The sequence below is a fragment of the Mauremys reevesii genome, linkage group 1, assembly GCF_016161935.1.
Source record: "Mauremys reevesii isolate NIE-2019 linkage group 1, ASM1616193v1, whole genome shotgun sequence".
Classification (NCBI taxonomy): domain Eukaryota; kingdom Metazoa; phylum Chordata; order Testudines; family Geoemydidae; genus Mauremys; species Mauremys reevesii.
The window spans coordinates 6,910,167-6,924,516 of record NC_052623.1 but is presented as its reverse complement, the minus strand read 5'-3'; the positions used below and the strand labels follow the sequence as shown (position 1 = coordinate 6,924,516).

The following is a 14,350-nucleotide window of genomic DNA, read 5'->3' as shown; positions in this document are numbered from 1 at the left end:
GGCAGGGAATTGGGGAGATGGGGTGGCCTGGGGGCAGGGGCTCTGGGAGAAGGGGCAGGGTGGGGGCAGGGCCTCAGGGAAAAGGGGCCGGGTGGGAGCAAGGCATCAGGGAAAAGGGGTGGGATGGGGGCAGGTACTTGGGGCTTAGGGTGGTGTGGGGACAGGGCCACGGGGAGAAGGGGTTACGTGGGGGCAGGGGCTCGGGGAGAAGGGGTGGGGTGGAGGCAGGGCCTCAGGGAGAAGTGTGCCAGGCTCAGATATAATGACATGGGCCTATATCTTCAAAGGGTGTCTAGGCAACTAAGATTTAGACCCCGGTCCTTGTGCCAATGGGCTGGCAATGTAATTTCCAGCCTGGCACATGGCAGGGGGCAGGGGCAAACAGTGGTGCATAGGAGATGGATAAAGAAGGACCAAGGTTACAGCCAGCTGGTTATTTACTGAGGTCCCCACTTCAGCAAAGTGCCTTGACTTCAGTGGAACTCGAAGAGCTTCAGTTGCTTAGCTGTAGTGAGTCCAGGGTGTGTGGGGGGGGTGGGGGCGGGGGGTTCGGGGGGCTTGGACTGGAAAAAATGCACCAGCTTCCTTTGGATATCAGGACAGGGCAGGGAAGATACAGCCACACGGGGGTCTGTTCTCTAGTACTGTCCAGTGAGAACTGGGGCTCCCATGGGCTCCACTTAAGGGGACCTAAGGAGAATGATTCATGGATTCCAAGTCCAAGTCCATCGTGAGCATCTAGTTTGACTCTCTGTACAGCACAGGCCAGAGACCAGCCCCACAATAGTTCCCAGAGCAGAGCTGCCCCCCTCAGAATCCCCAACCCATCTTGCACCTTGTCCCTCACCACCTCCCCAAGACCCCCAACCACCACCCCAGGACCCCACCCTCCACCAACCCCATTCCCTGTCCCCTGACTGCCCAGACCCTATCCGCCCCCACCAAGTCCTGACAGACCCCCAGAATGCCCACAATCCAACCCCCGTTCCCCATCCCCTGACTGCCCCCCCAGAACCTCTGCTCCCTACCTGTCCCCTGACTGTCCCCAGGACTCCCTGCCCCTTATCCAACCCCGCCCGGCCCCGGCCCCCTGCCATGCTGCTTACCCCCACCTCCCCCCTCTCCCGGGGGCTCAGCGCACCACGTCCAGGAACGGCCCTGGACAGCGCTGAGGTGGCGTGGCTCCAGTGGGGCATGAGCTCGCAGCCCCGCTCCCTTGCCACGCAGCTCTCTGCGTATGGTCCCCCCTTATAAATTAAAAACACTTTTTTATATATTTAACACTATTATAAATGCCAGAGGCAAAGCGGGGTTTGAGGTGGAGGCTGACAGCTTGCAACCCCCAGTAATAACCTTGTGACCCCCTGAGGGGTACCGACCCCCTGGGTTATTTTATATTAATAACATTTTATCAAAGTATTAATTAAATGTTAACTTGCTAACTTGAGACCATGGGCGGAGACATTATGTAACCTTTTAACCACTGGCTAATGTGCTATCTTGTCTTGCTGCAAAACCTATCCCGGGGTGTGGAACTGCCTACCCTGTCATTTTCCCCCTCCCATGGAAAATCTATATATTCTATTGTAATCAATTGATTGGCAGTGTCTCTGAGCCTAATAAGCCAGGTGACACTCCGCCAACGCTGTGTGTAATAAACTCCTGTGCTCGGCCTCTACAGAATTGGCACTCTCAGTTGGGTCCCACCACAGCCAGCATCGTTATGGAGCCAGGGCCGGGCTGTGCATTTCAGCTGTCTCACACCCACCCAGCAGCCTATGGAACCACCCGTTCTTAGCGCTGTCACTCCCCCATCTCCCATCCACCCACATTCTGGTTTGCTGCACACAGTAGCTGTGTCTTGTCTTAATGTGACTTATAAGCCACTTTGTGCAGGGTCTGTTTCTCCTTCGGTGTTTGTGAAGGGCCCAGCACAAGGGGCCCTGAACTGGAGCGGGGCCTCTGGATTCTTCCACAACACAAATAATGATCAAAAATAATCAACACACTAATCCAGCCAAATCAGGGCCTCCCTCTCCCTTTGCCTTAGCTACAGAGGAAGGTCAAACCATGCTGGCAGGTACAGAGCGTTAGTAACTTGAATGCAGGTGAACACGGCGTCCCTGTTGCCCTTGTCAGGAGAATTCATTCAGTCTCATTTCAGTGCTTAAAACCCTGGTGCTCCGCACTGGAGAAATACCCCAATTAGCCAGATGAACAGGCAGAGAGTTCAGCTGTGGGAATCCAAGTGCCCTCCAGCTGCTGCAGTCCTGGAAAGTCTGACTCAGCCTGGAACATTAGATTTCAATTCCACTTAGGAGACACCGGGAGAAAGTGAAGCAAGAGGCAGAGAACAAATCCTATGCAAACACTAATCCAGTCTCTATCCTGCTTATAGCTCCCCCACACTCTTGTTCCCTGGCAGCATTGGGATGAGGCCTCTTGTCCCCAGGCAGGACCCCAACTGTACTCTATCCACAGGAGTATTCTGTTGGTGTTGCTTTTTCTAAGTCTGTTCCCCCGAAGCCACCCCAATGACTGTGATGAGTTGGCAGGTTTGTGAGTGGGAGCGGAAGTGGAGTCCCGGAGTTCACAGCTCACAGGAGTGGAGAGCTCCAGCTAGTTCTAAAACGTGTATGGTGAAGGCACAGGCTCCCTCTTCCAGCCTAACCTCTGCATCCCACCCAATGAACAGCCCCTGCCAGAGCAGGAGTCCATTTCCCTCTTGGTGTGACGGAGAGATCGTGGTTATGGCAGGGAAGTCAGGATGCCTGGGTTCTGTCTGTCATCCTGCCACTCAATCTCTGTGTGACCTCGGCCAAATAACATCTCCCTGTGCCTCAGTTTACCTATCTGTTTAATGTGGCATGGTCATAATGACTTTCCTTTACTAGGTGTTTTGAACATTCTTCAGTGAATGGTTCTGCACAGTATGATGATAATTACTGGTGAGAATTACTCTGATCCCTTAGTAACAGCACCGTGTGCCTGCAGAAAATGCATCTGTCTCCCCTCAGGCATCTTTCTATAGATCTGTCTGTCTACTATCTACCCATCCCACCTGGGACTTTACAGGGAGTTTTAAACATTATCATTTGTTTTCCTACTAATCAACTACAATTTTAAATATACACAAATGCACAGAGCAGCCAATTCCTCTCTGACTCAGCACAGAGCCCAAGAGATCTCATCTCCCTTTGGGAAGGTCCCTTAATTACTGTTTACTCCCAAAGCTGGATAAAGAGCACAGAAGCCTAGACAGGCTTCTCTCCAGCCTGTTTACATTCAGATGCTTGCTTACCTGCTAGAGGCTGAGTGAACCTCCCTGGAATTGCACAGAGCTATATTAGAAATGGTGCACACCCCTGTGTCAGCTTTTGGTGTGGGATATTGCTGCAGATGCTGGAGTGAGAGAGGTGTGGGGCACGGCTACCTGACGGGGATTCCCAGGGAAGATGTGTCTGTTTCAGAATTCACAGGTACCCACTTCTTGCTGAGGAGCTCACCTGCTCGACAAACCCAGTGCAACGTGGACGTGATGGGACAGAGGATAGGTCTGTGGTCCTTTCTGCGCTGCACGGCCATTAAACATCCAAGGGCCCTTGCCACAGTGGATGAGTTTGCTTCAGTATCATGGGTTAAAATGTCCCTCTTTGCTGTGCCCTCCTGGGCTGATGGCCTCCAGCCCCAAATTTGCTTTATTTCAGTGCCACAGTAGATTCTTCAGGATGAAAGGGTTAGTAGATGTAGAATGCAAGACCAAATTCTGAGGCCAGTTTACTCAAGCCCCACTGAGGAAAAACTCCCTTGGAGTAAGAACTGAGTAAAGACCTCAGGAGCCAGCTGTGTGTTAATGCAGAGACACTTTCACCTTGTCGTCCTCTTCCATTTCAGGGCTCCAGTTGTTAAAGGGGGAGCGGGGGCTGTTCCCTGACTTTTATCTCTATGGAGCTGCTTGGGCTCCTCACTGGAACAATTCTAAGAATGTTTCAGAATGGGCAACACATCTTTTCTCCTAGCTTCATTTGAGAAGTTGGCTCCAATGTTATGCTGAAAAATTAAAAAACAATTCAGCGGGAAGCAGACACCTGGTATGTGTTGCAAACACTTTTGTGAAGCAGGCACCATGGCTTAGCTGGCTAAAGCACTACCTGGTACACAAAAGATCCTGGGTTCAATGTCCAGTGGTGCCATGTTGTATGGCTTTGGGGGAGGGATAGCTCAATGATTCGAGCATTGGCCTGACAAACCCAGAGATGTGCCATTTAGGGATCTGGGGTTGGTCCTGCTTTGAGCAGGGTTTGGACTAGACAATCTTCTGAGGTCCCTTCCAACCCTGATATTCTGTGTGAAATTTCAGTCCAATTGCTTAAAGTTTGGCAAACTTCTAAGCAACTGAAAATGAGGTCTCCTAATTGAAGGTGTCAGACAGCCTTAACTAACAGTGGTGCCATGCCACCAGCACCACCTACAATGGCCAATCCATTAGTGAATCCCTTGTGTTTGACTAAGGCCTGGTCTACACTGGCTTCTTATATCATAGAATCCTAGAGCCACAGCGGGAGAAGGAACTGCAAGGGTCAGCTAACCTACCCCTCTACCAAGATGCAGGATTTGTTGTGTCTAAGCCATCCAGGACAGATGACTGTCCAGCCTCCTTTAGAAAACCTGCAGTAAAGGAGCCTCCAAGATTTCCCGAGGCGTCTGTTCCGTTGTCCTCCTGTTCCTACATTTAGGCAGGTTATGCTGAGATTTAATCTAAATCTGCTATCGGGGCAGCTCCAGGCACCAGCACTCCAAGTGCGTGCCTGGTGCAGCAAGCCAAGGGGGGGTGGGATGGCCTGACAGTCACCGTGAAGGCAGCAGTCAGGCAGCCTTCGGCGGCATGCCTGCGGGAGGTCTGCCGGTCCCGCGGCTCTGGGGGTAATTCGGCGGCAGGGACGCCAAAGGCACGGGACCATGGGACCTTCCGCAGGCACACCGCCAAAATACGTAGAGCTGCCCCTGTCTGCTATGCTATAGTTTGAACCCACTGCCTCTTGTCCTGCCCTCTGTGGCAAGAGTGAACAACTTTTCTCCATCTTTTTTTATTTCAGAGCGGTAGGTGTGTTAGTCTGTATCAGCAAAAACAACGAGGAGTCATTGTGGTGCCTTAGAAATGAACAAATGTATTTGGGCATAAACTAAAACCCACTTCATTAGTAAGCAGTAAGCAGAATAGCACATGAAAAGATGGGAGTTACCTTACAAGTGCAGGGTCAGTACTAATGAGCCAATTCAATTAAGGTGGATGTGATGTATTCTCAGCAGTTGACAAGAAGAGGTGAATACCAGGCCAGGGAAAATTACTTTTGTAGTGCTAACGAGGCCAATTCAATCAAGGTGGCCCATTTCCAACAGATGACAAGAAGGTGTGAGTATCAGCAGAGGGAAAATTATTTTATGTAGTAACCCATCCACTCCCAGTCATTATTCAGGCCTAATTTGATGGTGTCCAGTTTGCAAATTAATTCCAGTTCTGCAGTTTCTCCCTGGAGTCTGTTTTAATTTTGTTTGTTAAAACAATTGCCAGTTTTAAGTTTGTCATTGACTGTCCAGAGAGATTGAAGTGTTCTCCTACTGGTTTTTGAATGTTACAATTCTTGATGTCTGATATTTGTCCCTTTATTCTTTTGTGTAGAGACTGTCCGGTTTGGCCAGTGTACATGGCAGAGGGGCATTGCTGGCACATGATGGCATATATCACATTGGTAGATGTTGCGGACAGAGTTGGCAACGGGGTTTGTTGCAGGGATTGGTTCCTGAGTTAGTGTTTTTGTTGTGTCGTGTGTAGTTGCTGGTGACTTAGGGGGCTGTTGTAAGCAAGGACTGGCCTGTCTCCCAAAGTCTGTGAGAGTTAGGGATCGTCCTCCAGCATCGGTTGTAGATCCTTGATGATGCCCTGGAGAGATTTTAGTTGGGGGCTGTAGGTGACAGCTAGTGGCATTCTGTTAATTTTTGTTGGGCCTATCCTGTAGTAGGTGACGTCTGGGTACCCTTCTGGCTCTGTCAATTTGTTTCTTCACTTTCCCAGGTGGGTATTGTAGTTTTAAGAATGTTTAATAGAGATCTTGTAGGTGTTTGTCTCTGTCTGAGGGATTGGAGCAAATGTGGTTGTATCTTAGAGCTTGGCTGTAGACAATGGATCGTGTGGTGTGTCCTGGATGGAAGCTGGAGGCATGCAGGTAAGTATAGCAGTCAGCAGGTTTCCGGTATAGGGTGGTGTTTATGTGACCATCGCCTTGCTACTGAACACAGTTTTTAGCCAAAGTTGTTCACACTCTTGACTGCGGAATTGTGACTTCTGAGCTATCTAATAAACTCTTCGTAAAGAACACCCAATTCTCATTCACATTTTTCCCTCAAAATCTTTCCTCCCAATCAGTTTTGTTGATAATTTGCTTCACCTGAGGAGAATTAGCCCTTTTGAAACACAAAGTGTCCATAGATGTTACTGGTTGGGAACTGTTCTCTGTTTCTCCATTTGAATGTAATCAGTTCCATTCTTTATTTTCCTCTCATCTGTCATAAGCCCCCTTCTTTGTCTCTTCTCTAAACTAAACAGTCCCAGACTTTTCAGTCCACAGATGGCAGCCTCCCCCATTCTCATAGCCTGTCTCAGAAACCCGCTTTCTATCTGCTATATCCTTTATAGAGACTGGGTGACCAAAACTGAGCACATGTCCAGAGCAGCTTACTCTCCATCCCATTCCTTAGGCATCTGAACATTGTCTTTGTTTTGGCCAATTCTGCAAATGAGCAGGTGTTTCCGTCGAGCTGCTATGAGTGGCGGCCAGGTCTTTCCCCCGTGGTGTCTTCTAGTTGGGATGTTTCCCTCTGGTACATGTTTAGTCAAAGCTTTGTTCTTTTTGTTCCTCTCTCAGGTTTTGAACAACTAGGTGAATGGGGAACTCCCTACAGCATGGACTCTCTAGCCTGGCTTTCATTGCATTAAGGAACAATGGTGGAAAACCAGTATTCACACTTGTGTTTCCTGCTGCTGCCTATTAAGGTTTCCCACACCAGGATGTATAGGTATTATTGAGGCAGGAAACAACATAAAATATGGAATTGGCAGGGTCATGTGTTCACAATTCATTTACCTCAATAATAAAAATGTCATTTTTCAGGGTGCGAAGAGCAACCAATCTGCTTCACCCATTAGAAGAGACACTAGTAGTACATTTAGTGTCTCGAATTAACATTGTGTCTCCATTCAGGTATTTGTACTGCGACCATCACCCTAGACCCTGGGCACATACAGGAAGTCAGGGGAACGTACGGTACATGAAGGAGACACCGTTCTGTCTCAGAGTTGGACGCCTTCTCCCCTACTCCATGTCAGATTCCAACAAAACTGACTTTACCAACCCCTCCACCTTCATCCTGCAGGGCATTCCTGGGCTGGAGGCAGCCCACGTCTGGATCTCCATCCCCTTCTGCACCATGTACATCATAGCCATCTTTGGGAATTTCACCATCCTGTTCGTCGTGAAGACGGAGCCGAGCCTCCATGGGCCTATGTACTATTTCCTCTGCATGCTGGCCATCACCGACCTGGTCCTGACTACATCTACCCTGCCCAAAACACTGAGCATCTTCTGGTTCAATTCCAGGGAGATCAATTTCAGTGCCTGCCTCACCCAGATGTACTTCATTCACTGCTTCTTAGAGACGGAGTCTGGGATCTTCCTGGCAATGGCTTTTGATCGCTACATCGCCATCTGCGACCCCCTGAGACATTCTGCCATCCTGACAAATCCCGTTGTGGCCAAGATCGGCCTGGCCGTGCTGCTGCGTGGCTGCCTGGTCATACTGCCCCTTGTCCTCCTGGCAAAACAGTGGCCATATTGCAGAACCAACATCATCCCCCAGCCGTACTGCGCGCACATGGCCGTGGTGAATCTGGCCTGCACCGATACCCGCGTCAGTAGTTACTACGGCCTCTCTGTGCTATTCTCTGTGAAGGGTCTGGATATGATTTTTATCACTGTGTCCTATATTCAGATCCTCAGGGCCATCTTCGGCCTCCCCACAAAGGACGCCCGGCTCAAGACTTTTGGGACCTGCAGCTCCCACCTCTGTGTCATTTTAGCCTTTTACATCCCAAATCTCTTCATCTCCCTCATGTACCGGGTTGGACAGAATGTGCCTGGGCATTTCCACATTCTCATTGCCAATGTGTACCAATCAATGCCCCCCACGCTAAATCCCATCATCTATGGGGTGAGGACCAAACAGATCCGGGGCAGGCTGCTCCGGCTCTTTACTCATGAAGGGACCTAAAGTTTTCTCCTGGTGCTCTGGCTCTCAGACCGAGCTCTGTGCAGAGCTGCCTGGTGACATGATGATGGGCCCTCTTCCCTGAATCACTGACAGGACAGTCACAGTGTCATTAATCCCTTTCCTGGCCTTACTGTGCTGTGTCAGCCTGACAAACTGAGGAATCGGTCTGTGTACAACTCACTGATTTACAGGATTGGCACCATTCTAATTGCTGGTAACTGGACCAGTGAGGCCATGTGCCCTTCCCTGCCTATTCCCCAAGCTCCTGCCCCCGGCCCCACTGTGACGGAGCGATTCTGGCGGGACCCAACTGAGAGTGCCAAATCTGGACCAATTGCTTAAACTGGGCAGTCACAGCCCTAGGCTGGGATTTTTCCACCTCTAAGGCAAACCAAACCAGCTAGACAAAAAGGACTTTGGTTTCACCCCACTGGCTAACCACAAGTCACACAAGCAATTTCCTTAGACACTCCAGTCTCCCAGTATCACCACCAGTGCCACTCGTCCTGGGGATGAATGATTATGAAAACCAACACCCCAATAAAAGAAAAAGGTTCTCTCGACCCCAAAGGACCAAGCCCCAGACCCAGGTCAATATACACATCAGATCTTACCCACAAATCACGCTGTTGCCAATCCTTTAGAATCTAAAATCTAAAAGTTTATTTACAAAGGGAAAAAGGTAGAGATGAGAGGTAGAATTGGTTAAATGGAATCAATTACATACAGTAATGGCAAAGTTCTTAGTTCAGGCTTGCAGCAGTGCTGGAGTAAACTGCAGGTTCAAATTAAGTCTCTGGAATACATTCCCCGCTGGGATGGGTCATTCAGTCCCTTGTGTAGAGCTTCAGTTTGTAGCAAAGTCCCTCCAGAGGTCAGAAGCAGGATTGAAGACAAGATGGAGATGATGCATCAGCCTTATATAGACTTTTCCAGGCGTAAGAATCTCTTTGTCCTCACTGTGGAAAATTACAGCAAAATGGAGTCTGCAGTCACATGGACAAGTCTCTGCATACTTTGCTGAGTCACAAGGCGTGTCTGCCTTCTCTCCATGGGTCAATTGTGTAGCTGATGGTCCTTAATGGGCCATCAAGCCAGCTAGGCAGGGCTAACACCAGCTTGTCTGGGATATTTCCCAGAAGCAGAGCATAATACAAAATACAGACAGTACAGAGCCAATACTTATAACTTCAGCTACAAAATGATACACAGACATACAGACAGCATAATCATAACCAGCAACCCAGAACCTGGTCTTAGACACCTTATATGACCCCCTTTACTTAAGATTTGGTGCCACTACAGGACCTTGGTTGCAACCCATGTTCTATATGGTTCCAATTTATATCAATAACGTCACACCCACCTCTTCCCACAAGGCCCCGCTCCCTTCTCCACCTCTTCCCCCATGGCCCCACCTCTGTCCTGCCCCTTTCCCCAGAGTCACAGCCCTGTTGCTCGCTCCTTTCCTCCCCAACCCCATCAACTTTGTAGATCATCTCGACCTCCCTCCTTGCCCAGGTGAACTCCCTCTGCTTCGGGGCTGGGACGAGAGCTGCTGCAGGCCGACAAGGAGCCTGCAGTGAGTGCAGCAAGGATGCAGTGCTGGGGCCGACAGGCAGATGAGAAGCGGAGAGGGAAGCCAGGAAGCTGTATTAAAGAAGCTGGGGGTGGAACCAGGGTTGTGTTGCAGGCGGGTGAGACTGTGCATCCTACAGCTCGTGGGCCCTAAAGCTCAGCTACGGAGTCCTGAGGGCAGAGACCCTTGTGTGGCTTATTTCTTTAGCTTTTGGTTCCCTTTTGTTCCTCCCGGCTGGGGGCCTGTAGCTGGCAGGGTCCCTGCACTGGGGATGGGCTGGGAGCCCTTTTCCCTGAGCCAGACCTCCAGGGAAGGTCAGCCTGGGATGAGATTGAAAAAAAAATGGGAGAAGTGTCAGGGGACCCAGAGGGATGGGGGGTGGCTGAGAAACCCACCCTCCTTTGGTATATGGGCAGTGGAAGAAGGTCCCTGCCCATGGGGACTGGATCCCTTCCAGGGAAAGGACGCACTTCAGTCCGCTTGTGAGAGGTTTGAAGTACGGGCAGCATTATGGGAAGCTGCCAGTAACCTTCAAGTTTGGTGCTGCTTCAGCAAGGGCTGCTGCAGTGTTGTACATTAGTTAGGGTGGTTAAAGATGATTTGGCACAACAGGGTTTAGAGTCAGGAGCAGAGTTAACAGACCAGCTTTAGAGACAGGAGCTGGGACTTGGTCCTAGGGGAGTGGAAGGAAAACTAAAGGTTTCACAGGGGCAGGGTGAGGTAACAACCCCCACTTTTCTCCCAGAGCCAGGATGAGAACCTGGGGGTCAGGGTTCCCAGCTGTTCCAACCTGGGGAGCCTACTCTTGGCTCAGAGCTAACTGTATCCTTCACCTCTTTGCCTTCTTCTTTCTCTCAGTTTACTTAATTTGCTGCTGGTATACTGTACTTTAAATGGACCTCATAGGTTTAACAAAGCCCGATGCAACAAAGCCCGATGCCAGCTCTGTCCACATATCCATTCAAGTGACACCATCATAGGACCTAATCACATCAGACACGCCATCAGGGGCTCGTACACCTGCACATCTACCAACGTGATATATGCCATCATGTGCCAGCAATGCCCCTCTGCCATGTACATTGGCCAAACCGAACAGTTGCTGTGCAAAAGAATAAATGGACACAAATCTAACATCAGAGATTATAACATTCAAAAACCAGTGGGAGAACACTTCAATCTCTCTAACCACTCAGTGACAGACTTGAAGGTGGCAATTTTGCAACAAAAAAACTTCAAAAACAGACTCCAAAGAGAAACTGCTGAACTTGAATTAATATGCAAACTAGATACACTATTAACTGTGGCCTAAACAAAGACTGGGAATGGTTGGGTCGTTACACCAATTGAATCTATTTCCCTATGTTAAGTTCTCCTCACACCGTCTATGGGCCATCTTAATTATCACTTCTGTTGGTATGCATACTTCCACCTTTTCATGTTCTCTGTATGTATAAATATCCCCTGTCTGTGTGTTCCATTCTATGCATCCGAAGAAGTGAGCTGCAGCTCACGAAAGCTCATGCTAAAATAAATTTGTTAGTCTTTAAGGTGCCACAAGTACTCCTGTTCTTTTTGCGGATACAGACTAACACAGTTGCTACTCTGAAACCTCATTTCTGTGTTGTTCTATCACTGTAGTCTCCATTTCCTTATTGTTTGTCTGTATAATCTCTGTCGGGTTCTGTGAGTGTTTCTGTCTGCTGTATAATTAATTTTGCTGGGTGTAAACCAATTATGGTGGTGGGATATAATTGGTTAAATAACCATGTTACAATATGTTAGGATTGGCTAGTTAAATTTCAGTTAAATGATTGGTTAAGGTATAGCTAAGCAGAACTCAAGTTTTACTATATAGTCTGCAATCAATCAGGAAGTAAGGGGGGGAAAGGGAACAGGGAATGGGGGTGGGGGAATTGGAATCATGTTTCGCTAAGGGGTGGGAATGGGAACAGGGAATGGTAACAGGGACACAGACAAGCGCTGTGGTGTCAGAGCTGGGAAGGGGGACACTCAGGAAGGAAACTGGAATCATGCTTGCTGGAAGTTCACTCCAATAAACATCGAATTGTTTGCGCCTTCGGACTTTGGGTATTGTTGCTCTCTGTTCATGCGAGAAGGACCAGGGAAGTGAGAGGGTGAAGGAAGAAGCCTCCTAACAGCGTTATCCCCATGTTATTGATGGACTGAGCCACGCAGAGGTAAAGTGATTTACCCAAGGCCACCCAATGAGTTGGTGACAGAGCTGATAATAAGCACCAGGAGTCCTGACCCCGGGCCATGCACTGGCATTGGTCCTCTGCGTTGTGTTCTCTTAGAATCATAGAATATTAGGGTTGGAAGAGACCTCAGGAGGTCATCTAGTCCAAAGCAGGACCAACACCAACTAAATCATCTCAGCCAGGGCTTTGTCAAACTGGACCTTAAAAACCTCTAAGGATGGAGATTCTACCACCTCCCTAGGTAACCCATTACAGTGCTTCACCACCCTCCTAGTGAAATAGTGTTTCCTAATATCCAACCTAGACCTCCCCCACTGCAACTTGAGACCATTGATTCTTGTTCTGTCAGCTGGTACCACTGAGAACAGTTTAGATCTATCCTCTTTGGAACCTCCTTTCGGGTAGTTGAAAGCAGCTATCAAATCCCCCCTCATTATTCTCTTCTGCAGACTAAATAACACCAGTTCCCTCAGCCTCTCCCCGTAAGTCATATGCCCCAACGATTCTCTCCAGTTTGTCCGCATCCCTTCTGTAGGGGGAGGGACTAAAACTGGATGCAATAGTCCAGGTGTGGCCTCACCAATGACGAATAGAGGGGAATAATCACTTCCCTCAATCTGCTGGCAATGCTCCTACTAATGCAGCCCAATATGTCATTAGCCTTCTTGGCAACAAGGGCACACTGCTGACTCATATCCAGTTTCTCGTTCACTGTAATCCCCAGGTCCTTTTCTGCAGAACTGCTGCTTAGCCAGTAAGTCCCCAGCCTGTAGAGGTGCATGCAATTCTTCTGTCCTAAGTGTAGGAATCTGCACTTGTCCTTGTTGAATCTCATCAGAGTTCTTTTGGCTCAATCCTCTAATTTGTCTAGGTCCCTCTGTATCCTATCTCTACCCTCCAGCTTATCTACCTCTCCTCCCCAGCTTAGTGTCATCTGCAAACTTGCTGAGGGTGCAATTCATCCCATCATCCAGATCATTAATAAAGATGTTGAACAAAACCGGCCCCAGGACCGACCCCTCTTGCTTGTTTACCAGGGACCACATGCTGCCTGGAACTCGGCACAGTGCATAAAGCCCAATGATGTGCTACACGGAACCAAATCAGTGCAGCCTGTGACTTGGAGGCCCTGATTAGGACTTTTTGAGAGCAACACACTAGAAATAATGAATAATAATCTGCATTTAATGCATAGAGAGCCTGTGCCCAAGGTCACCCAGTATATCCATGGCTGAGCTGGGGCTCTTCACTCCAGGTTTCCTGGTCTCTGCGGATGCTTTATCTCTAGCTAAATGTCTTGAGCTAAATCCTAATCTTATAAGCTCCTTGCGGCAGGGTCTGTTTCTCCTTCAGTGTTTACGAAGGGCCCAGCACAAGGGCCCCCGAACTGGAGCGGGCCCTCTGGATTCCTCCACAATACAAGTAATGATAAAAAATAATCAACACACTAATCCAGCCAAATCAGGGCCTCGCCCTCTGTCATAAACAGATAGTTAAGGGTTAATGTCTGTTATACCTGTAAAGGGTTAAGAAGCTCAGTAAACCTGGCTGACACCTGACCAGAGGACCAATGAGGGGACAAGATACTTTCAAATCTTTGTGGAGGGAAGTCTTTGTTTTGTGCTCTTTGTTTGGGGGCTGTTCGCTCTCGGGGACTGAGAGGGACCAGACATCCATCCAGGCTCTCCAAATCTTTCTGAATCAGTCTCATGTTTCAAATTTGTAAGTACCTAGTCAAGAAGGCGTATTAGTCTTCTGTTTGTTTTCTCAACCTGTAAATGTTTCTTTTGCTGGAAGGATTTTTACCTCTGTTTGCTGTAACTTTGAACCTGAGGCTAGAGGGGATTTCTCCGGCTATATAAATTTAAATACCCTGTAAAGCATTTCCCATCCTGATTTTACAGAGATAATTTTTATCTTTTCTTTTTCTTTAATTAAAAGCTTTCTTTTTAAGAACCTGATGGATTTTTCTGTTTTAAGATCCTCAGCAGGAGTTGGTGGGGGGAAAAAAAGGAGGGGGGATGGTTAATTCCTCTTTGTTTTAAGATCCAAGGAGTTTGGATCTGTGTGAAGCCTCTCAAGGCAACCCAGGGAAAAGTCTGGGGGAGGGGAAAGGGAGGGGGGAATGGTTAATTTCTCCTTGTGTTAAGATCTAAGGGATTTGGGTCTGTGTTCCCCAGGGAAGGTTTTGGGGGGACAGGGAGGGTACCAGACACTACTTCTG

At 48.7% G+C, this 14,350-nt stretch overlaps 1 protein-coding gene across 1 annotated transcript; it reads left to right on the top strand.

Moving 5' to 3' along the window:
* The first annotated feature begins 7,377 nt into the window (after positions 1 to 7,377).
* LOC120397943 (olfactory receptor 52M1-like) lies at positions 7,378 to 8,325 on the top strand. Its single transcript, XM_039524699.1, has one exon. It carries the CDS (start codon positions 7,378 to 7,380, stop codon positions 8,323 to 8,325), a length of 948 nt encoding a protein of 315 aa, XP_039380633.1.
* Positions 8,326 to 14,350: the final 6,025 nt, after the last annotated feature.